General features: G+C 52.4%; 1 protein-coding gene across 2 annotated transcripts; it reads right to left on the reverse strand.

Annotated features, from left to right (window-relative positions):
• Nucleotides 1-644: 644 nt before the first annotated feature.
• On the reverse strand, nt 645-24,076 carry ISM2 (isthmin 2). 2 transcript variants are annotated; one of them, XR_005627114.1, is made up of 7 exons: nt 23,215-24,076; nt 8,782-9,042; nt 7,905-8,280; nt 6,970-7,110; nt 6,382-6,459; nt 1,351-5,915; nt 645-1,258 (listed from the first exon to the last, which is right to left on the reverse strand). XR_005627114.1 is itself a non-coding variant. In XM_039705505.1 (6 exons), the coding sequence occupies exons 1-6, from the start codon at nt 23,353-23,355 to the stop codon at nt 5,398-5,400; spliced, it is 1,515 nt and encodes a 504-aa protein (XP_039561439.1). In that variant the 5' UTR covers nt 23,356-24,076; the 3' UTR covers nt 645-5,397. The 2 variants fall into 2 exon arrangements, 1 of the variants encoding a protein (XP_039561439.1); XM_039705505.1 differs by having other exon boundaries at nt 645-5,915.
• Between the last annotated feature and the right edge of the window lie 640 nt (nt 24,077-24,716).

Here is a 24,716-nt window from a genome sequence, read left to right on the forward strand (position 1 = left end):
TGTGTAATGTAGCCATGCCTTGGCTGCCGTTCACACGTGAATCTCTTGGACTAACCCAGCAGTGAAGCAAAGCTTCTGCTAAAAGGCCGGGCTGTGCACTCAAGCAGAGTGTGCCAGGCTGTGCCACCTCTAACAGGACACAGCAATGGTAATTAAGGCCTTACACCACTTCAGACATTTACTTGGTTGAGGAGATCTGAGCCTTTTAAGTCATGCTAGAGAAGGTCGCTGCACTACATCTGCTTACTGGCAGCAGACACACACTCCTGCAGCTACAGCTGACCTCCAGTGCAGCTACCATGCTAATGAGAAACTCCAGACCTCTGCTTTACTTGGAAGTATTGGAAAACAGTCACAGTTTAGTAGTCCTTCAGCTATTTGGGGAAGGGAGTGATGTATAAAATTAGGGGAAAAAGCAGGGTTCAGTATACTCTGACCCAAAGGCTTTTCAAGAATTTGACACAGGATGAGAGGAAAAGTCCTGTAAATTAAAGAAAACAAAGGTTAAAAAAACAGAAAACAGAAGGAATTTTTTCAGTGATGGAAGTCAGAGGTGGATCCTCACTGACTATGCTGTTATGAGGCACACGGAGAAGAGTAAGAAGCAACCATCAAACAATAAACCAAAAGGGGTCTTTGAACTTTGTTAAGACTGTAGGCAATGCTCTATATAATAGTTTTATTAGTACATAAGGGAAGGCCTAATAAACCTGTAACGAATCCAGTACATTTCGGTATAGAAGATAATATATTTGGTAACTTAAGAGTAAAAAAACCAAAAAAACCAACAAAACAAAACATTACCACTGGTGCTGTAAAAGACAAGTTTAGGAGATAATTCTAGAATCAAAAATTATCTTGACCAAGTGAAAAAGTGAGATGAGCAGGACTACAGCTGAAAACCTTCAGTGTGCTGGGGTTTGTTTTTTTCCTAGTCTTCTGCTCCAGAGGTGTGCCACCAGCACAGAAGACCAACGCAGCCACACAGTGAGGTGTGTCCCTTCTTAGGCCAGAACAGGGGTGTCTGAAAGGTTTGTTTCTTCTCTAGAACTACAGTTTTAACTCAAGATCCACAGACCACAACCACATCTTGCTATTTCCTAGGTTAATACCAGGCATTGCAGTTCAGGCCTGATGCACAGGCTTTGGCTAAACTCTCCTGGCATTATCACTCTCTCTTCTCCTTCCAGAGGCCCCTTCTGGGCCCAGCTGGGCTTTTTGTGTGCTTTCTAAGAAGCAGATTCTTGGAGGTGGAGCCCTGAAAAAAAATTCAGGTAATGGGATTTCTGTTGCTGTAAATATGTTCCTACAAAATCTCATGTTCATCCCTGAGAGATGGGCTTTACTCACCCCAGCTGTGTCCCAGCAAAATCTGGGCAAGGCTCCTTCTGTGTGCAGACAAACACCACTACAGGCTGGATGCCAGGGGACTGGTCCAGCTCAGCTCCACTCCAGGCTGGCAGACTGAAACAACTCAACAGCAACCAGTCAGGAAGTTTTGTGCTCAAAGCATCAGGCAAAAGTGCAGTTTAAGACTGTCACAGACTCATTGTATGAGCTCAGGTGACATCTCCAGGTCTCCAGCACCTGCAGAATTAGGGCAGGAATTCTTCCTGCTTCCAACCTCTGGCTGTGGGATTTCTATATCCCAGGAGTTTCACAGCAGGGTCCATCATCCAACACAGCAAGGACCTTGCTGCAGAGGATAAAAGCACATTAGGCACGTTATACACATAGCAGTAACTGCTGACTGCTCCTCTAGAGAAAGAATGATTTTCTCTGAGCAGAGTGGAGCTCAGCCTGCTCCTCCTGGCTTGGGCTCCATGCAACAATGTTTTTGATGTTGCAGAAGGCCAGTAGGAAGCCCCTAGCATCCTCCACTGAGAGGAGTCACCTGCTCCCCCAGGTAGGGGCCAGCAGTGGTGCCAGGCAGCTGTGAAGCAGTCCCATGCTAGAGTAGCAGATAAACCCTTGACAGATGTGCAGCCAGAGCAAAGCAAAAGGAGTAAGAGAGGAGCAGAAACAGCTGGAAATAGCAAGAACCTGGAAGTGTTTATGATTTACACACTAGATTAACAACAACAAAAAGTTGTGATCCCTGGAAAGCTTTGCAAACCCGCCCGCTATAATTAGCTGGTGGCTCTGGAGGTGGTTTGCTAAGCCAGTTTTTTAGCTGGGATGATGCTGGGGTTTTTCTTCCTGCTGTGGTGTGCTGGACCATCAGCCAGTACTCAGCTCTGACCAGGCTGAGCATGGAATAAAACCCAAGGTCAGGGCTGGGGCACAGGCAATGCCTTTGCTTCTCAGCACTGGCCCTGAAGGTGTAGGAGGCTTCCTCCCCTGTAAGCAGAACTTCACATATCCCATGGGCTCCAGACAGTCTTTCTTACCTGTGACTTTTGCATCCAGACAACTTCAAATGCAAATGTTAAAGGAAGCCACCAGGGCCCCAGGTGGGGCTGGGAACCCAAGACATACAGTGTTAAACATAGGATCATCCCTCTCAACCAAAATAAATAGCAACACATGCTTCAGTCACAACTGAATGACATCAGCATGACATATACATACATAAAGTGCTTTATTGCAGCATCAGATTAAAGAACTCTTCTCTGTGAAATTTTGTAGGAATAAAAGACATTTTATATATATATTATATATATAAAAAACCAATAAACTTAAGGAGTGAAAGCTTAGAGATTCATCACTTAAATAGCAGTGGGTTGGACAGAATCTTTGACGGGATATAAAAATAAACACTTGCTTAATGTCTACTTTTCTCACTGTGCTCTGCAAAGCCTCATGGTGTGTAAGGTGCTTGTTTGAGGAACAACAGTGCTTGTTTCTCATGCTCCAGTTTGTGCCTGTATTGTCCAAACCACAGAGGCAGCAAAGCAGAACAACTACTTGGCTCTCAACTAGCTTGTGTGGGGATGTCAGGGAATGGGGGAGTATCAATGCAAGAAATGTTTTTACTTGCCCTTGGATGGAACTCCAGTTCTTACAGAAACTACAAGTTTTTTTTCTGGGGGTTAGACAGGTTGACATAGCCAGAGAAAAGAGGAGGGTGAAAGTCCTGGGTAACACTCTGACTGTAAGAGCACTTAGAGAGCAGCCAGTCTAACAAACAAATTGGCTGAGCTTTTGCAAGTCTTCTTCAAGAAAGACTGTTTGTAGAAGTCCTGCTTCCATGCTTGGGTCCAATACTGAGCACTAGGCATGCTCAACAGGAGGTTCTTTAAAGAAGTCTGCACTGATGGTAAATAAACTCCACTGACAGTTTGATGAAGGTAATGACGGCATATAGTATGCGAGTGGAAATATGCTCTGTGGAATGACTGCAGTTCACAAGCTCATCCTTCCATGGCTTCAGACACTCACAGCTTCATTTGCATCCATGTCTCTTGCTGAGGCTCCCTGGCCCCCAGAACCAAGCCATCAGATCACTGTCACCCTCTCTTGACCACCTCTGTATGACCTACCTCTTTGCCAGCAACTAGCAAGTGAATGACCATCTGGGCCAGAGAACATGCAGTGATCATGAAAATGTTCCAGGGTCTAGGTCTCCATCCATGCTTACTTGGTTCTCTTCCTTCTCACCATTTACAGAACACTGGTCATCTCAGACTGCATGTCTGCCTGTATTTTGATAGAACCCATATCCAGAGTCTAGGGATACAAGGGTGTAATAATAGTTGAGGAAGAATAATTCAGCAATAACTTCATTAATACTTTTGTTTTACCAGCTATGAAGTCTTAGGTATGGATGATCAAGGATGCATACAAAGACCCCCCCTGAAAGACTCCCCAAAGAGCTTTCAGACCAAGAATATTCACTGAGGCTGGAGAAAGCTCCTGCAAAAAGGACAGACAGTACAGGATGGTCAACTAAGGACCTCTGCAACCAGTTATTTGGTTCAACAGTGCCCTGCAGAAGTACATGGAGTAGCTAGCAGCCTTGCATGAAACCTCTAGAGTAGAAATGACTCCATTCTTCTTGATGTGTGCTTGATTTTTATTTCCCCTGATGTATAAAATTTCTTAAATAAAACCTATTAAATTTTCTGCCAGTTTAGCAACTGCATGTCCTGGGACAAAGGTGCTCAGCCTAGTTTCTCTGCAGAAAAGCTTCCAAAATATGCTGGGAGACACTGCCATGGACCTGTGAAAAGCTGAATAAAACCCAGGCAATATCAAAGTGCCAACAGAGAACATCATGATCCCTGATCTGTGGACACCAGGTATTGACATTATTAGCACGTGTGTCTTCCTCCTCTGGAGCCACACTTGTGAGCCTGGAGTGGAAGTGAGCCTGAGGGATCCATGGCTTGGTTTGTCTGGGTTGCCTCCAGGTGGGGACCTGGGCAGACACAGAATGGAGCAGCTGGGGACATGGGCAGACTCAGCATGGAGCAGGGCTAGCTTGGCTCAGTCTTTTTGCTCCTCATCAGCAATGGCATGAGCAGTGGCCAAGATGCCTCCTGCCCCTGGCAGGGCTGTGAGTGGGAAACACAGGACTTTCTTTTGGGCTGTGTCCCAGGTGCTCTTGAGACCCTCTGGGGACTGCCAAGGAGCCAAGGTCTGGTAGAGGGTTAGTGCTGTGACTTGCAGAGATGCTACCATCCTGTTCCCCCAAGCAACATGGCACAGGAGCTGAAATGCACACAGATGATGTGTCCCCATGCTGACCCCCTCTGAGGACCACCTACATGTAGCTTTGGCAGCCAAAACCCTGGTGGCTAGGCAGTCTTGCCGAGGAAGCCCAGGCAGCCTGTCTCCTCCTGCCCCACAGCCCACTCCCCCAGACCCACAGACCCATCAACCTTTCCCTGCTCCTTCCCAACCGTGCATGCACAAACCCAGGGATGGGGGGCCCTGCTCTGTATGCGTGGCTGGAACGGCCCTGCACTCTCCAGGAAGACCTACCCCCAGCTTCAGACATAAACCAGCTTGTGCCAGGGCAGGTGTACAGACAAGGGCAGGCAGCAATGCCCGTGGCAGCTCCTCAGATGTGGTGTGAAGCCAGCAGGAGCTGAGCCCACTTCATTCACCCTGTGCTCAGCTTTCAGGCTGCACTGAAAGGTCATAGAGAATAAAAGCAGAAAGGAGCAGCCCTTGTTCCCCTTATATCTCCCAGCCCCTGCTGCTTTCCACATGCCAGGCCAGGAGCTCTGGACTGCAGGACTGCCCTGGGTGGCAGGGCAGGGAGTGCACCACAATAACCTCCAGTACCCTCAGAAATCGGAGGAGACACTCCTCCGAGGGGATGGGACAGACGGCGCATCCTCCCCGTTTTGCCTGGCACCGCTGAGGAGCCCATGAGCAGGGTCAGGGCTGGCCAGGCTGCGCAGGGACGCAAGCCAGTGGTGGCGGTGGCACCTTGGAGAGTGGCTGTGGCTAGTACTCCTTGGCCTCCTGCAGCTGGGACAGGTACTCCTCCTCGGCGGGGTTGTCGGCACACCGTTGCCCATTGTTGGGGGGCCGGACGGCGTGATAGCGGCTCCAGTCACCCTTGCAAAGGATCCAGGGCAGCATGTCCACCTTGTAGTGCAGCTCCGGAGAGAACTCGGTGCTGATGAGGTTGGGGACACCGGCCCCCTTGCCGCGGGTGATGAGGCGGGTGTGCTCGTCGTAGCAGCAGTGCTGGGCAGCCAGGGTGGTGCTGTCCAGGGACAGCATGGAGCGCAGACAGAAGCGTGCCGTGGGCTTGTAGATGTCCAGGCGCTCCTTGGGGCCGCTGGCATCCCGCCATCGGAAGCTCTTGCCCCGCTGCTCGTCGCGCAGGTTGACGGCACTGTAGACGGCCTCCAGGGGGTAGGAGCAGGGGCAGCTGGGCAGGTCTGTCAGCACCTTGCTCAGGTACTTGGTGAGGAAGTCGCTCTTGCAGTTCAGCCACTTCTCACAGCTGTCCACCTCTGGGGGAAGGCACCAAAAGGGTGAGGGCATGCACACTCTGCACCCCACTTTACCCAGCGGCCATCTGCCTGAAGCCATGCCAACACCACCAGCAGAGCCTGCAACCACCAGGCAGGAGCAGCCAGACTCTTGGGATGAGCTGGAGCCAGGCTGCTCCCCCAAGGCAGTGACAGAGGGAAGGGGGTTTGTGCTGGGGCCGGGCTCCTTATGGGAGAGGGCACATGGCAGGCTGGCTTCAGCCACTGAACCCTAAAGCAGGACTGTGCTGTACCAGGGCTGTGGGAGCAACTGGGTTTCCCAGCATGACCACTGAAGCCTGCACATGGCAGTGGTTTGGGTGACTTAGGTCTGGACACCAGACACAGGACCCCTTGGCTGAACCCTGAACCCTCCCTGCCCACCAGCTACGACTCTCCCAGGGTCTGTCACAGAAACCCCCAGTGCAAAGCAGAGGCAGGGGCTGACCTGAGTTGAACAGCTCTGTGGTGTTGTCGCTTTTGAAAGGTGTCTCCTCTGTGGGGAAGACCATCTCTCCTTCTGCTCCTTGAGACAGAAAATAAACCAAAACAAAGAGCCCAGATGAACACAGGAGGAAAAGTGTTTTTTCCCCTCTGTATGTGAACCAGACACCACCCATCTCCCAGCCCCTCTCCTGCCACTTCTTTGGTAACATGGTCCTGTGACTGGAAGGAAGGGCCAGCAGCAAGACTGGCCCAACAGAGGCTGTTAGTTTTGTAAATCCCAGCAAGAGAGAACTGGGTCTCAATATGCCCCAGGAGAGGACTTCAAGCTCCCAATATGAGAGAGGTGCAAGAAGTCACACACCAAACTTAGTGCCAGTTCTACCACCCCTGGGCCCCACACAATTGCCAGGGGAGCCATGAAGCCCAATCATAGCTTCTTTGTGGAAACAAAGCCCCATGGTCATTAGCCCTGATCACATTAAACATAACTGATTCTTGAAGCATGAGCAATGCCCAGCCTGCAGCAGTGGGGAACCAGCCCACATCAAAGTCAGGCAGTAGCCAAGGACTGTTCTGGCCAGGGGCTCACCAGGGCAGTGTGTGAGATCGCAGGTCCTCGACTCTGTTGCTGTGCAGGCATAGCCACAGGATCGGGTCCTCTTCTGGTTGCCACTGCCACAGGTGATGCTGCAAGGGGACCATGGGCTCCACTCCTCCTCATCTTCATAGTCTGTGCACAGCAGGCAAGAGGCAGAGAGTGATGGATCTCAGCAAAGCTTTGGCAGGAGGGGAGACAGCATCCACCTGGACCTCCCTCAGCTCTGCCTCCATCCCTGAACAGGGACAGTCCTGCCTGGGGCACACGGAGATGCCCAGCCATGCAGTGCCAAGGGCCATGCCCATCCTCACTGCCAACCCCAGGGAAGCAGCCCTGAGCAAAGGCTTCATTCTCACAGCTTTGCTCCCAGTCATACCTACCCAAACAGGTATCGCTGCCCACCCCACATGGTCTAGCACACTGGCCACGATGCTGAACACCACGTGTTAGCAAAGGCTGCCTGGTTTTGGGGTCATGGCCAGGAAGCTGCAGGCTTCTGCTGCTGTGGTGCCCTGGCCCATCTGCCCACAAGAATCTGCCACCCAGCTCTCTGCAGCTCCTCTCCCGGGGGGAACCCAGCTCTGTGGAAAAGGCTTCTGGCGCTGATCTCACACAGGGACCTGAATCAATGGCAGCAGCACTCGGCATTAAACATTTATATTGTATGGCTCATCTGAGTGTGCCTTAACTAGAGCCCATGCTCCAGTGTGATTACATGCAAGGACAATTCCCGCTGGGACACTGGCATGTCTGACTGCTGGCAGCCCAGCTCAGAGTGCTGGCCTTGCTCCTTGGCATGTTTGCTTATTTTGTAAGTAGGAGCTGAGCACTAGTGTGCTGTGATCCCTGGTGCAGGGCTGTCAGCCAGGCAGGACAGGGGAGGGCATTGCTGGTCTGCAGGGCAGCTGCATGTGCCAAGAACTCACCGTAATTATATTTTTCCTTAAAGATCCAGTTTTTCTGCCCAGGCCATCGCTGGTCCCAGTTACCACCTACTCCACTAAGCATGGACTCCTCCTCCTCATAATCTGTTGTGTAATCTTCCTCTTCATCATCATCCTCTTCTTCTTCCTCCCTGTCCCCAACATCCAGGTTGTCATCCTCTTCCTCCTCTTCCTCCTCCTCTTCATCTTCCTCCTCCTCCTCCCCCTCAGCAGGGTCAGTGTATTCCCAGAAGAGGGGCCAGAATAGGTCCTTGTGGGACAACCACTCAGAGGATGTCAGAGACCAGTCATTGCTTGTCTCCTTCAACAAGTCCATCTCCATCTCAGCCTGAGGATCATCCACCACTTCAATGGTCACCTGGTGGGCAGACATGAGGCAAGGCAGTGAGCTGGGGCACAGCCCTTGGACAGAGCTACCAGACCATGCCCTGGCTCCCAGCCCAAGAGGCTGCAGACACTCAGGGCCGCAGGACCATATGAGGAGTGCAAGTGGTATCTCCTCATCCACAGGGACTGAGCAGGGACAGAGTGGGAAGCACAGGGTGGCTGGTGGTCACCCACAGGAGCCAATGCCACCCTCAGAAATTGAGAGGTCACCCATGTTAGGACAGTTTCTTCCTGCTCCATGAAGAGGGGCTGGGGAGGCCAGGGGAAAGGCTGTGAGCAAATTCCTCAGTCAAGGAGCTTCTCCATGCCAGCTATCTGCAGCTGGTAGTCACCAAGAAAACAGATGACAGCAGCCACACAGACCCTGCTCATAAGATCTTTTCTCTTAGGAACCAAATGAGGGTGGAGAGCACCACTTTCACCACAGCACACACCCACATCCCCCCGTGGCCCTCCCAGACCCACTCCCCACCTGGATGTTGGGGTTCTGGGCACTCAGGTCCACATTGGCCAGCCCCGGCAAGTTCTGCAGGTCCAGCATGAAGGGCAGGCTCTCCTCCTGGCCAGCAGCACTGGGCTGGGGCAGCGCCGGGCTCCTGGCGGCCTGCTGAGCCAGCCCCCTGCGCCGGTGCCGCCGCGGGCCGGCCTGCCCGCTCCGCCTCAGCGCCCGCGGCCTGCCCGACGGCGGCAGCTCCTCGTCCCCTGCTGAACGCGGGCTGGACGATGCGGACACCTGGAGAGGGAACAGCCACAGACAACAGCTCTTGATGGTGGTGCTGCAGGGCAGGGAGCAAACCACCACCCAGCAAAGATGGGTCTGGCCTCTTGCCCCAAACAGTTCCTCCACCCCTTCCTACTGCAGCATCAGGATAGCAATTAACATGCTAATCAATCAAATTAATACCAAGTGCCCTGTGCTGTGCCAGGGCTCAGTTCTGCTGCACCTGAACCTACAGGTCTATTCAGACTGGTACTTCTCAGCTCCATGATCCTTGCACCCCTCTGCTGTCCCACTGCCCATCTCACCTGGCTTTCCACTTCTCACTCTCCCTCTTTAGTTATTTCTCAGTCCCTGCAAATGGGTTAACAGCAAGGATTGTTTCTGGCCACAGAGTTAGCACAGGTCATGTTTAATACTTTTATATATTTATATAAAAACTTTACAACCAGGGCTTTATGACAAAGGGGAAAACCTCACCCAAATACATTGTTCTGTGGTATTGGTATGAGGGCAGATGACTTCAAGCAGCACAGGTTTAACTGAAATTTCTGATAGTGCCTAAAGGCTACCACAGAGACGGAAAGAAACTGCTGGCAGATACAACCCAGCTACCTTTGGCTCTTTGGGAGAGGGAAGATGCCCAGCCAAACAAGCCAACAAAACTCACTTGCGAGTGCTGCCAGTGGCTCTAAGTGCTGTCTCCCCTCCAGGGGCACATGTCCAGCCCCAGAGGAGCAGGGGTAGCAGCCAGGCAGCCCTGCCGAGAGGCAGCACAGCCCTGCGGCCGGGGAGGCGGCACACGCTGCCAGGCTGGCCCCGAGCTCCCCGTTCCTGGTCCCGCTCCCGGCTCTGGCACCAGAGCAGCGCGGCTCCAGGGCCAGCAGGCCCCAGCGTGCCCGAGAAACCCGAGATGGGAACAACTGGCAAAGCCCCCCCAGGCACGGGCGCCCTTGGGAAGGCCTGCAGGGCCCCGCAGCTCAAGGCTGAGAGCAGAGGTGCCCGAGCTCCCAGCATCTCCGCCACTGTCTGCCTTTTTCTGGCTGCCCGGCTGAAACCCCCTTTTGTTCCCAAGCTCTCACCCTTCGCATCAGCCCGGTCGAGAGCCGTGGGATTAACGAAGAGCACGGAGTGCCCCCTCCCCACAGCGCCGGGCGGGGGGCGCAGAGAGGCATTTCTACCTGCAATTAGAGCCAGATGGTTTGGGGAAGGACTCCCCTCCCTTTCATCCTGATCACTGGAGCACTTCAAAGGCAGCTGGAGCCTAGCCAGACTCTCATGAGCGCACACAGCCCGTCCCCAGCCCTGTCCCTGTACATCAAAGCCCGCGATCCCTCCGTCCCCGGGGGAGGGAAAAGAGCAGCGGGGACGCTGCTGGTCCCTTGGCTGCTGCCCAGGGCAGGCTGAAGGCAGGAAGGGCCGGTGACAGACTCCACCAGATGGGCCCTGAGGACAGAGGGCTGCAGAGAGGACAGAACCTGCGCTGCCCAGGCAGAGCGTTTGGGGCTCCCCCTCTCCCTGGCCTGGGGGACTCCTGTGGCACTGCTGGTAGCAAACCTGAGCAGAAAGATCCCTGCATACACCTTCCCCTCCCAGCACCCTCTGTCCTCATCCAAACCACAACGGTTTCAGGAAGAATGCATGGGAATGATGCCTGGCTCTGCCTCAGCCGCTTCCCAGTTCCTTAGCCCCTTGCTAGGTCTCTTGTCATGACCCAGAAGTCCCTGACAAGAAGCAAGGAGCCCAGGTGGAACAAAAACAGCAAAGAGGGCTGAGCAGGCAAACACAGCCATGTCCCAGTGCTGGCTGCACGGCACTGCCTGCTGTGCTGGGTTTGCTGCCAGCTGCACATGCCCAACACAACCCCTGCACAAGAGACTGGCAACAGCCCTGAAAGGCTGGCGTTCCTGCCTAATTTGCAAAGAGCTTATTGGGCTGAGTGAGCTCGTGTCACACACAACCCAAATTTAATACACATGGAAAGTGAGGTCTCCTCTAGCAACAAGATCTGAGCTCACCCAAGGACACCAGAGCAAGCAAGCCAGGAACAGACTCAAAGTCTCCAAATTTACACTCAGTGCCTAATTCAGATTTTACGCCCAAACAAGCTCAAGAAATTCAGAGTACTGTTCCCACAGGGAAAATGTAAAACTGCTCCAGGGGAACTGGCTGCAAAAGTGTGGCAGGGCGAACAGAACTCCCTCAGCTCCCAGATACTCTGGAGGCATACGCATTGCGTGGGTGGCCACCCTGGATGGCCAAGAGCCCTTCAGAAATGGTCACTACAATGTACCACTCAACACTTCCCTCCTGTTGGCATCTGCATTACTCTAAAGGTTTGCTGGGGTAAAATCTGTCCCTGCATCAGATGTCCCTCCCATCTAAGGCTCAGTGCCCTGCCCCAGACAGTCAACAAGCTCTTAGAAGGCCCAGTGCTCCCTCCAGGTCAGAGCATCCATGGTATCAGATGTGTGTTCATCCATGGTATCAGATGTCCCTGACAGCCACACAAGCAGCTGTCCTCGAGGTTTGCACCCTGCTGCATGACACCCACCCTCCCCTCTGCACTGTCCAAGGAGCAGCTGGATAAAGCCATCAAGGGTGGAGCACAGCTACTGCAGTGGGCTAAGGAAAGAGAAGACTTGCTTGTCCAAAGGGAACACTTTATTCCCCTGCTCCCTACAGAGCACAGGCTAAAGCCTGCAAACCCTTGGAGAGCTGAGCAGCAGCAGCTCCCTTCTCCTTCCAGCACCACAGAAGCAGAGTGCAGGGCTGGGAAGCCATCAGTGTCTTCCAGTCCAGTTCCAACCTTCTCCTGCAACCAGCCAGCACCAAGCAAAGGAAAAAGCTGAACAAGGAGTTGCCACAGCTGCTCCTGTTTACACTTGGCATATCCTACCTGGCTGGGAATAAGGGTTCCCAGGGCAGGAACCTGAGAGAAACTCTGGGGCAGCACTCAGGAAAGAGCGTGGACTTTGCATTTGTGAAGATGATGTTTTGACTGAAGGCTGTTAGCAGGATCATACCTGCCTACCTACCAGCCCAGGAGCACTTCCCACATAGTCCAGGCTGTCCCACATGTAGGACTGACCACTGAAACACCTTGAGGCACAAGCTTAGAAGAGAAGTTTGGAAGGGGAAATAACTCATTAGCAATTCCTCCCCATGTCATACCTCCTTTGTACATAACATGGGCAACAAGGTGTGTGGAAAAGGTGTGGGAAAAGGCCACGCATCATTGCTCTAGAGACCAAAAGCTGGCATTTTTCCATTTCTAGTCCATACACCTCTATAAGAATTGCTCAAAAATCTGGAGATGATGAAGAGAGCAGCCACAAAAATATTTCAAGGGATGGAAAGTCTTGTACAAGTCTCGTACAAGTCTTTTCCAGTGAAAGACTTGTACAATTCAATTTCTTTCTCATGCTGAAAAAAGAAAGCAATGACTCAGTTTTCCAGTTCTTTAAGGCAGTAATCCATCAGGCACCAGAGACTATAATCCAGAACAGAAACACATAATAGGAAGCAATGTGCCCAAGTCAAAGCCAAAAAAATTTAACTGAGGAATAAGGATCATGCTTTTAATGCCATAGGTAATTAACCACAGGAACAATTAAAAAGAAAAGTGACAATTTTTTTTTGTGGAGACTGCCAAACCCACATCACTGGGCTCAACACATGAGTACTGCAACTGCACTGGGGAAGAAATTCAAGGCTCTAGTAATTTCTTCTGCTCTTAAAATTTGTGATTTTGCTAGAAATGTCTGACTTTGAACTAAATCTGGGTTAAGGAAGCAAATGACCAATGTTCATGTGATGCAGCTCTTACCATTAGAGACATGACATTTCAGTTTAAAACCTGAAAGCATCATCAGACTAGTTCCTGTGCTGTACTGCACTTTGGCAACCAGGGACACCACCACACTGCCACTTACACAACCACAGGTACTTATCCCTCCAGCACCTCTACAGGAGCTGCAAGCTGCCAGAGCACCCAACAGCAGTTCTCTTTGTAACTACACAGACTGCTGAGCAGAGATGCCCCTCATCGTGGGGTTAAACAAATCCAAGCACGTTTGAGAGAACTCCCCTGGCAGGGCAGCACTGCCAGAGCATCAGCAGCCAGTGCAGCAAGCAAGTCACCAGCACAGGACAAGCTCAGAGGATGCAGCTTCCAGCCACACCTATCCCAAGCCAATTATCGAGCACATAAACTCATTCAGCTTGAACCAAGGAAACCTGTGCACACGGCAGTCGGATCAGAGGCAACACTCAGGCTGTGCTTTGGGCTTGTTAACACTGCAGTGCAGAAAATGACGTATTTGCTAAAGGCTGGTACCACACTGAGCTATAATTATAAGGAATGGGGGCTTTTGTTGCTTAATCATTACTGCTTGTGTTAGGTTTCCTTTGAACAGTTTTACCATGCTGTATTGAAACAAGAAACCACCAGAAGAACTATTGATCTTTTCCTGAATAGACCTTCCTTCTCTTTCCCCAAAGCTTTCCAACATTATTTTAAAATCTGTCTGTTGCAAACTTGCCCACTTATGAATTAGTCAAGTAGATTTTTTTTTAACCATAAAACTTTTCTTTTTATATTTACCTAAATGAGCTGCAAAGATCTGGAGAAAGTATTAAAAAAAAATTATCTTTGGACTGAAACTGGGTAGGAACAACTCCAGAGTAGGATTTTCCTATAAAGCCATACTATAAAGCCATGGAAGTAGAGAAGGCTCGTTGGTTGCATTAGAAGGAAGCCCAGCATGTCTGGGGTTAGCTCTGGGGCTGCAGTTTGCAGAAAGGCTCATGACAATCTTTGCTGGTGGATTGGGAGAAAGGGAGGTTTTTCTAGTGCTAACAGGTAACACTGCTGTCTCTTTAAAACAAAGTAAGGTTGAACAGCAGGGTGATCCCCAGGAACAAACGCAGTGTGCCACGATGCCTCCCTCCCACAGAACATGCCTTCTCCTCTATGAGGCACTGCCCAAATAAAGGGCTTTTTTAGCCCAGCCAGATGAAGCCCCCATGGCCTCCTGAGGGCTGTAGTTTGATCCTCCTGGCTCATAAGCATCCACCAGCACATAACTTGTCTACTGGCAGGCTTTCAGCCAGATGGAAAATCCATGGGACACACATTAGGCAAGTGACCCCTGCCACCCACCAGCTCATCACCCACTTAAGGGATTTCCCAGAGCCCTGACAGAGCACAGCATCTTCTAGAGGTGTCAAGAGCTGGGTGGGTACCTACCAGATAACAGAGAAGGCAAACATGCTGCTCAGTGCCTGTTACTGTCTGTAAGACCTTCTGAGCCACAGTCCCAGCCATCAGATCCAACACATTTAGACTTACAGGCAGGTGGCTTAGCAGGAGCTGGCACTCAGGATTTTGACATGTGAGCTCTGGAAGATCTGCCAGAGGTAATTTAAAGAAGTTAACACTTCCAGTTGCCTCTCTTTTCTTGTGCTCTGGGTTACACTCCTGCCTGCAAAGGGGCTGTGGCACAGGTGAAGAGAGAACCAAGAGCTCCCAAAGGCTGTACTATCCCCTCCACCTCGGGATCAACTTACATGGGTGCTGTGAGGGAGGTTATTGCTTTGTTTGTTTGTTTGTTTTTGTTGGTTTGTTCTTTTCTTTTAATAAAGAGCCCCTTTAGGTTTTAGGAGAGTTCTACAAGTGCTCATGGAACAGACGAGGCACTTGGTTATCGTGCTTACGTGGGCAGATCCTGTTTATGACAGACCAGCAGGAGCCAGCAGCAAACTGTGGGCTGTGCAGATAATTACTACACCCTCATGATTATAATTTTCATTCAGTTATCAAAATACTTCAGATCATATGGTATCACTTTCTTTTCTAACTAGCTTCATTCCAACTGTCTTGGGTAGGGAGCTGCAGGAGGCAGCATCAAAGGCTTCCTCATGTTTCACATTTATTTTCATGTCTCACAGTTGCAACAACTGTAATCTCAGAACTCTTTCCAAGGTCGGTGACTCAGTTGCCCCTGAGGCAGAGCCAGCCCTGGAGCAGGAGACACCACAGCACGGAGCAGCAGCAGCAAGCAGCACCATGAGGAGCAAGGACACAGCATGGCTGACTGTGCAAGACCAGCAATGAGGAGGTTGTCCAGGCTACTGAGAATGTTCCTCACCATGTGTCCCACTGGCACAGCTCCTCTCACCAGTCAGCTCTCCTGGGTGTGCTCATGAGTAACCTGCCCACACCATCCTCACTCCCCTGATCACTTGTACAAGGAGGAAAAGCAGCAGCCTTGTGGCCTTCCACCTCACCATGCCAAGCTGCTGATCTCCTCATGCAGACCACGGCTGTTTCACTGGCAGATGTTTGCCTACCATAATCATCTTCTCCCCGTTCAACACAGAGACAAATGTCTTTGTCTGCACGGTTCCATTTTGCAGACAAGAAATGACATGCTCCTCAGGCAGCCTGCGGCCAGGCCAGGCACACATGGGGGTCTCCCGTGCTGTACTCGGAGAAGCTCTCGAGAAGGTTTACCAGAGCTCAGCTCCTTCTCCCCGCCTGCCCCACAGGGGGACTGCTCTGCTTTCTCCACAGAGGAACCACACAAGCCTGGAGGTGGAGAAGCTGGAGCGCATCCTTGGCACTCCCAGCACAGCAGATGGGGCTGTCCTGGCACCAGAGACTCTACCCAAGCACACAGCTCCCAGGGGCCGATTCTTGACAGGAGGTGCCTGCTGCAAGGACACCAGCTGGTGGCAAGGCACCCATTACCTGGAGATCCTCAGACTTCGGCTCAGTCATGGTACGGGAGCAAGGCCCCCACAGAGACTGCATGGAGAGGTCCCCAGAGAGATGAACAGACACACATCCACATCCCCTGGTGCTCTCTGGCAATGCTCCTGTGGTTTCTGCTAACACAGTTCAGCAGCAATACACGTAAGCTCCCAATCCATCAGAGGGAGTCGCTGCTAACTTGTCCCAGCTCTAAACCCCATGTGCTTCAGTAACCATTAACTTGTTCCAGCTAATGATCTGCATTTGCTAGTCTGCACACTGTAACTCTCCCACTGCTCCAGCTGCTGCTTCCTTGCCTGCCACAGCCCAGGCAGAACTGCAAAAGGAAGAAAACCCCAAATACCACAAAGTAGGTGGAGAAGCTGACAGGACCCGATCAGCACCAGCCTCCCCCTGCCGGCTAGAAGAGGTGGGGAGGGAATCACAGGCAGGAGAGAGTGCAGGGACACCTGCTCCCCTTGTCCCACAAAGGGTGCACAGGCTGCCCCTCCATGCAAGCAGTGGGGCAAGGGCAGGCAACCAGACAAATGCAAATCCATCAGGGATCCCTTCAACAACAGACAAAATGGGCACCTGAGCCAGACTTGGAGTATCTCTATGGAAGGAAGGAATCCAGGCAGGGATGCTGCATCTCATTCTCCTGAGGGGACAAAGCTGGGGTGACTCTGAGCCAGGTGCTTGGCTGCAGCTGCCCAGCCTGGGGACAAACTCAACTCCCCTCCCCAGCCAGCTTTGGTTTTAAGGAGCTGGCAGCCTTAGCTTGTAATAAAACCATGCTGTCTCCAAGGGGAAAGTGTTGGGAACTGATATGAAGATATCTGTACAACACCTTGTTTTGATGGAGGTGCTCATGGTATGGCACAGTGCAGCTGGAATTCCCTGATTTTGGCTGCTGTGGCAATGGCTGCAGGTGAAGGGGAGGGCAGTGAGCACAGCAGGAGGAAGTGCCAAAGTGAGGAAGAGAGGACATCCCAGGGAGGCAAAGAGATGTCGATTTCCCACATGGGGCACTCCCACAGCACCTCCAGGCCATCCAGCAAACACTGCCTCCTCAGCCAGGAGGCACCTGGGGCTCGGCTGCTGGAAGAGAGCCGGGGCTGCCTTGCTCACCCTGGGCCAGGGCTGCCAAGGCTGGGGTGGAGGGAGGTCACCTGTACCCATGCCATGTGCCAGCCTCCTGCTGAGCCCTACGTGGCAGTGGCTCGCTTGGTCTGGGACATGTTCCCATGCACGCCTTGCAGCCCAAGTCCTGAGGGCTAGATAAGAGCCTGAAAGACCAGGCCAAGCACCAGCTCCTAATCCAAGATAAACCCACGCATCACTACCTCTTCCCTGCATGCATGGGTGTTTCCTGGCCATCTGCAGCCAGGTCTCTACCCTGTGCCTGTCTTGTGGTGCCAGGGGACAGCAGAAGGCAGCAACTGTCTGCATTTTGTTCCCTTTGAAGTTGTATCCTTGCCCTAGAGACTAAACCAACCTGAACCCCAAGAGGCATTGGTGCTCTTGGTGCCAAGGGCCACCTGAGCCAGGCAGGTCACCATAGCTGTGGTGTCTTCATCTCATAAGTACTGAGACGAAAGTACATCTCAAACAGCTTCTCAGACAAGCCCCCGAAGTCCCTACACAGAAGGAACATGGAGAAACTGAATTGCTTGGAAGCAACACCATACAGACTGACTTTTATAGCTGGTTACATAAAAGCATCAGGCTGCTCAATGAAGGTTCCTTGAAAAAACATTCTACCAAAACAAACAAACAAACAAAAATAGTCCTTACACTGCACTTTTGCAAGCTTCTGTCTGAAACAAATCCGATCTAACACTGAAACATGCTGCAATCTCTTCCTTGCTCCAGTATATTATACAAAACCTGAACTCTGGCTGATAACACTTGCTTTGAAAGAGCTGGACAGCACAGGTACACCTTGCTGGCCTGTCTGCAGCTCAGACTGTCCTCAGGCTCCCCTAAGGGAAGAATCAGGCCTCTTGTTTTGAGGATTATTCTGAGAGAAAGAGTACTTACTGCTATTGTGGACCAGTTTTCACTCCCTACCCCTAAAACACGGACAAGAGCAAAGCAGGAATTACTCTCCAGCACGCTCCCTCTATCACCCCACTGGGAAGGATCATGGCTGGAGGCAGGATGAGTCCCTCAGTTTGACTGTCTTTGAGGAAAGGGTCTGCCCAGTTGGACCATTTTGGGAACCCAGAGAGAGTGTAGGGCAATACCCTGTGGGGCGATTTATGCCTAATCTCTTCCCCTTACATGTGCCTTTTACAGGAACCCCTTTGATTGTAACAAAGGGAACGCAGCAGACCTATTTGTGCAGTGAAAATGGAAGAAGCCCCCTTGTTGGGCAGCTTCCCTACACCCGGCTCTCCTTTGTTTCTGCTGCTGTCTCAGCCCCAGGGCGGGAGGGTTTTCAACTGTGTTGACTAAGATAATTTGGCACTTCTCAAAAGGGAATTTGCTACAAAGGGCGAAGTACCTCCCTGCGCACAAAGAGCCCCTTTCAGAGCGGAAGGATGCTTCAGTGAACGTTTTGTACCCACAAATCCGACCTCCGCCAAGGACAAAGCCAGGGACAAGAACGCTTAATTGCTGAAGAAATGAAAAGGTAAAAAGCACATCCTCAGGCAGAATGACTCTGCTACTGACACAGGCCGCAGTGGCGGCGGGGATGCGGCTGTGCAGAGCCGCTCGGAGCGCGGCCGGGCTCTGCCGGGCAGGGCGCACACGGGGACACGGCTGGGCACCCGGGGCAGAGCAAACCGAGATGCTCTTCTCGGCCACAGCCCCCGAGGAGTGAACACGGAGCAAGAGCTGGGCGGGAGGCACAGGGCAGGCCCTGCACAGCTCTGTGCCTGTGCAGCCCACCACCCCAGTGTCTCCCCAAACCAATGTGTCTAGGCTACATTAGGGCTCCCAAATGACAGGGCTACCCTGACTTACAGCCTCCTGACAAGCTCCACGCGAGGCTAGCTGAGATTTCTTTCCCTTTAACACTTTTTAAATCTAGTACAGCCACACCACATCACCCTGGAGCTCCTTCACCCTCTGTCTGCTGGTATCTCTGGCCAGGCATCACATCACTGCTACACAATTAATTTTTAAATGATTTTTAATCAGGTGTAGACCTTCAGTTTTACAAGTAGCTTCCCATCGCTTTCCTCACGGCCTGGTTTAACCAGTAAATAATGTATAGTGCTGTTACTTGTTTCCTTATTTCTCAGGGGCCAGGAGCCAGTCATATCAGGTGCTGCACAAACCCACTGATTTGCAGCCAGCTCAGCCTTTATGCTGTGCTTGATATTTCTTTTGTTGCCTTCCTTTATCTCTTATCGCAGGTGCCAGATTTGCTTTGCTTACGGCCTCAGACCAGGGGAAATCCAACAGCAAGTTCCAGCCCGGATCTGCCCCCTGTCCCAGCCCTGCAGTAACGTTTGGGGAGTTTGCTGACGTTGCTCTTGGGCTCTGCTCTCAAGAGTGGGTCCCTCCTGCAAAAGAGCACCCACCAAGCCCACCAGGCTGGACTGGGGGGCCTGCACCCTCCATAAAACACTGCTGGCTCGCTCTGCCTCACCCCCCCGGCTGCTCCAGCACGCCCATCACCATTGCTGGCATGGTGCACAGCTATTGAAACACTATTGAAATTCTTTATTGAAACTCTTGTGTCAGTTCACACAGATTTAATCACTACCATTTGTAGCATGTCAGTACAGTGGCTGTTTTCTGTTTACCAGAAGAGCACTGTAACTGACTGGAATCAGCTGGAAAGAATCCAAACATCTATTAACAATGTTCAGAGCCAATATTTTGAAATCCAGTGAGTTTATCAGAACATATTTTTCATTTATGCCTCTTGACTTCATAAATAAACAGACCATTAAGCGATGTGATGAGCTGCACCATGTCTCCACAAGGGACACAAGCTTTTCCAAATATTAAGTTATCCAAATCTGAAGAGCCACTTAATGGTCAGTGCTCCATCCTGCCACATTTCTGCACACATCCAACCTGCAAAAGTGCTTCTTAAACCCCAACTGTACACCCCTCTGCTGTTTGTGAGCCCGCCTGCCTTCCCAACAAACCTCCAAAGGAGCAGGTATCTTCTTTTGTCAGATTCAAGTCACAGTTTGGAAAGAAAACTGCCTTTCCACTTTTCCATCCTGCCTTTTCAACTTCTAGTCAAATAGACTGAAGAAACAGCAAAATATTCTCACTACATCTGTTGTTTATGCTGAGCACAGTATAATTTGGGCAAAGCTTTGCTGACCTGTGTCATTGCTAAGACAATGTAAATGCAGGTACTTGCTCCTTTGGCAATGGCTGGAAATACTGGATCCTGACTGAGGTACAGGACTTCAGACACACTCAGAAGGCTAAGACCCAAAAATAAAGCATGTGCTCCCCACATCCTTCCTACAATAATAAGAACACTTTATATCTCAAAAAAATTACTGAAAAACTTATTTGTTTGATTTTTCTAAATTATTTTAGTATAGAAGTGCAACTCTAAGACTCAGCAGAAATTACATTAAAGCCCATTCAGTTCTAAACCAAGGAAAAATGTTTGCTTTAAACAAAGTTATTAAATTTTAAAAAGTCCAAGTTATGTAATTGCTTAATGGTTTTGATTGTCTATCTTCTCTGCTCTGTCATTTCTATTTTTCTCCTCACAGCCCCCTTCATTCTACCCACATCTGTAGGGCATTACCCATAGTGTAACCAATACTCCAGCTGTGGCTGCCCTGCTGCCATAGAGACAGGACAGATCCGTGCTGCAACAGGAACCATCTGTATGTATGACCCAAAATCACTCTGGATTTTTTTAACCACCATGCTGCTGTGCTTGTGCTCTCTGCTTTAGTTCCAACAGCTGGGCATGTCCCCTGCATGCCCTACAATAATAAGAACACTTTATATCTCAAAAAAATTACTGAAAAACTTATTTGTTTGATTTTTCTAAATTATTTTAGTATAGAAGTGCAACTCTAAGACTCAGCAGAAATTACATTAAAGCCCATTCAGTTCTAAACCAAGGAAAAATGTTTGCTTTAAACAAAGTTATTAAATTTTAAAAAGTCCAAGTTATGTAATTGCTTAATGGTTTTGATTGTCTATCTTCTCTGCTCTGTCATTTCTATTTTTCTCCTCACAGCCCCCTTCATTCTACCCACATCTGTAGGGCATTACCCATAGTGTAACCAATACTCCAGCTGTGGCTGCCCTGCTGCCATAGAGACAGGACAGATCCGTGCTGCAACAGGAACCATCTGTATGTATGACCCAAAATCACTCTGGATTTTTTTAACCACCATGCTGCTGTGCTTGTGCTCTCTGCTTTAGTTCCAACAGCTGGGCATGACTACTCTCAACTGTCCCCTGCACGTACCAGAAACAGAGGATTTCATCCCAAAACACAGGCAGGAGACAGCCGCCAACACCTACTGCTTCCTCCCTGCCACGGGAACTGTGCCCCAGCACTCGGAGGGATGCAGGGTGCACCAACAGACTGCCAGAGAAATCCATTCTTCAACTTCCTCCTTGCTCCTAACCTCCACCCTCAAACCTGTGCCTATGCCCCTCCCGCATGTTTGTATTTCTGCAAGCAGCAAAGGTCCGGGGACAGAGGCCGCGCTGTGCGAGTGCCGTGTGTGATCTTTGGCTGGCCGCACAACCTCCCCTTTCACAGCCATCGCAGCCCGCGGCCCGCAGCGCTCACACGCTCTCCCGTCTGCTTCAGATGTCACACAGAAAGGAGCCTGAGACTTCGCTGCAGGGTCCCGTGGTGAGGGCATGCACAGCTTCCTAGCAGACAGCTTGTCCCTATCCTTGGTCCCTGCCACAGGCCTGCAACACCTTCCTGGATTTCGAGTGTAAATCCTCACTCCTGCAGCTGGAGTCTGAGGTCACTCCGCCTGACATTGGTCTGGCAAGTGAAGCAGCATCTGCTTCTACAGCTGAAGTTTCAGTAGCAAAGGACAGCACAACAAGGTATTACCAGCAGTACAGCACATCACCCCCAGCAGTTCTCTCTGCATCTGCTCCGTCCACACTCAAAACCATCACCAGGCTTGACCAGCGGTACATGGCAGGATGCAGCCTGTGCCCTCTCTTGCCCCTTGGGCAAGCATTCATGTGGCAGATTCCCTCCTCACGCTGGTGCCCTGGACTTCATGCTGGAATGGAGTTTAGCGCATCCAACAGGAGCTGCCAGCATGACTCCTCCACAGATCAGACCGCCTTTTGGCATTAACTTGCAACACGGTATATTCCCATCACTTTGCACCTCCTCTCCCGGTCTGACTGACACTGGAGACCAAATCTGCTGCTTTCCGTACTGCTGCGTATCGCCAGCGAGGACTGAGCTGCTCCTACCGTGCTGCTCAAAATCCTCCTATCATCGCTTTTCTCAATCATTCTTTTCACCTCCTTTTAGCAGCAGCATTCTCTCAAAGAGTACTTTTTAAACACAGCTCTACTGCCTGACTTAGTTTTCCTCCAGAGAACAATTTCAGGATGGAAAACAGCTTCGTTTAACCATCCCATAGTCTTCCTTACTACCCGCTCTCCCGGTGGTTTCTTTTCCATTCCATGCCTGTCATTCCCGTCAGGTCCCACCAGTCGGTTCCCAGTCTGAGCAGTCCCTCACTGCCCGCCGAAGCTTCCCCTTCCACAATCCGCGCTCGGCGGCCAGCGCGGGCCGGGCTCCGGCGCTCAGAGGAGCGAGAGGCGCAGCCCCGGGACATTCCCTGCTCCCGGCCGAGGGGCTCCCGGGGCCGCCTGTCCCGGGGGACGCTGCGAGCGCAGGATGCCGGCATGAGGAGGGAGCATGGCCGCCCCGGAACCTGCCCCAGGAGGAGGAGAGACGGTGGCTGAAATCTATCGTGTCTTAGGTTTCTGGTAGAGAAGATCTGGCATTAGCAGGGCACCGGCTGCTAGTTTGACTGCAGCCGGACCTCCCTCCCCACCTGGGATGCTCGCCGCCGGAGGCAGCGAATCTTCCCGGGCACTGGGTCACGGCACTCGGCCCCGAACTTAGGAAGCCTAAAGCATCCCCTTTCCTTCAGCCTCTGGCAGTGCGAAGACCTGAGGCTTCCCGAGAATCCCGCAGACCAGGAGTGGGCTCTGCCCCTCAGCAAGCGAGGAAACAGCCGATAAAGGGGAGGAGGGGGGGCCCTGCTTCTCCCCCGGAGCTCTGGGCGGCCGAGCCGCGGGACACGTGCTGGATGCTGCTCCCGTCCGAGATGCACCATTGCCTCCGAGCGAGGGAGCCCCAGTGACCGCCCAGGTGCCCGGCTGCCCCCTCAGCTTGCCCGGGCACGGGAGGGGGTGCAGAGGCTGAGGCAGAGCTCGCCCAAACACCGTCCCGGCTCTCCGTATTTCCCCAAAGATGATCGCCCTACCTCCGCCAGCTTGGAGCTTCTCTCCTTCGGGGTATTGCTGCGCTGTTTCCCCCTCACGGGTAGCCCTCTCACCGCAGCCAGGAAAGTTGTGAGGAAGACGAATCCGAGGATGAGCACGACTTTCCCTCTAATCAGAGGCATCTCTCCCTTCCTCTCTCCCCGCCTCGCACGTCCAGGGCAGGCGGTCTGGCAGCACGCCCGCCCTTAATGCTCCAAATCCTGTCCTCCGAGAGGAGCAGTAAAAACTTAAAAATATATGTATCTTATAAAAAAATATATATAAACCACCAGAGCCGGGGAGTGCGGTGTCCCGCGGGCAGGGGCCGGGCAGGGTCCGCCGGCCGGGCCACTCCGCTCCCTCTGATCGCTCTTGCAGTTTGCCGAGCACCTTCCGCTGTCGCGGCTCCCCCGGGTCGCCGGCCGGTACTGATGCTGAAGGATAACTCTGAAAAGCTTCACAAATGTGTGCGGGGAGGGAGGGAGGGAGAGAGCTTCGGTTCCCCACCCCACTTCCTAATCCTTTCGGCAATCCGATTTCTTTTCCTCCTCTTCTCCTCCCCTCTCCGAGTCACTCCCCGGTGCTGCCGCAGCTCTGCAGGCACCGGCGGGCGGACGGGAGGCCGCTCGGCGGGGAGAGGCTCCTGCTCGCTCGGAGCGCGCTGCAGCCCCTCCCGGCTGGGACCGCGGCTGCCTGCCCCGGGCACGGCCCCGCCGCGCCCCTGCCCCGCTCGGAGGCTGCCGGCACCGCCAGACCTCCCCCCGCTCCCTGCGGGCGCTGCCCCCTCCGGGGCGCCACCGCCCGCCCCGCTCCTCCCCTCCCGGCAGCTGCATGGCCGGGGCCGCCGCCCCTCCACCGGCGGTGCCCGCGGCGCTGCCGGCGGCCGCGGGCCCCGGCGGCTCCGGCCCGGCCGCAGCAGCGCGGAGGATGGAGGAGCCCGGCAGGGAGGGGCGGGAGCGGGGCCGCGGCCGGGCAGGGGGCTCAGAGCCTCCCGCCGCGCCCCCGGGGAAAAGAGCTTGCAAAAGCCGCCCCTTTTCCCCCTTCTCCGAGCGCCAGGGCTGGGGCCGCTCTGCGGGAAGGGGGGACGGGCCCCTCCGCTCCGGAGCCGGCCCGCGACAGGCAGAAACGGGGCTCTGTGCTCCCCGCTGAAAGCCCCGGCTGTTCCCGAATTGCTGGAGAAAATTTCTACCACTCAAAAGAAGTCTTTATTTCATGATCTGCTGTCTTCTGCACCGGCAGCATCTTATCCAGCCCTCAAAGCCTGTTGGAAACATGGAGTGGCTGTTTACTTGGGGTGTTAGAGAGTCTTTTCCAGCATTTCCACAGACGTTCATGAGCCTATGAAGGAAATTAGGGAAAGGACTATGAAAAAATCATTAAGAAAGGATACTGAAAGGAGGCTTTGCAGCCTACTGAGGAGAAGTGCCAGTGCACAGTCCCAGAAAGGGAGATAGACCTAGAAGGGAAAACCCAGCGTTTCTACAACAGCCTTAGCACAAAGCTG

This window comes from Passer montanus, unplaced genomic scaffold, assembly GCF_014805655.1.
Source record: "Passer montanus isolate IOZ18808 unplaced genomic scaffold, ASM1480565v1 scaffold18, whole genome shotgun sequence".
Classification (NCBI taxonomy): domain Eukaryota; kingdom Metazoa; phylum Chordata; class Aves; order Passeriformes; family Passeridae; genus Passer; species Passer montanus.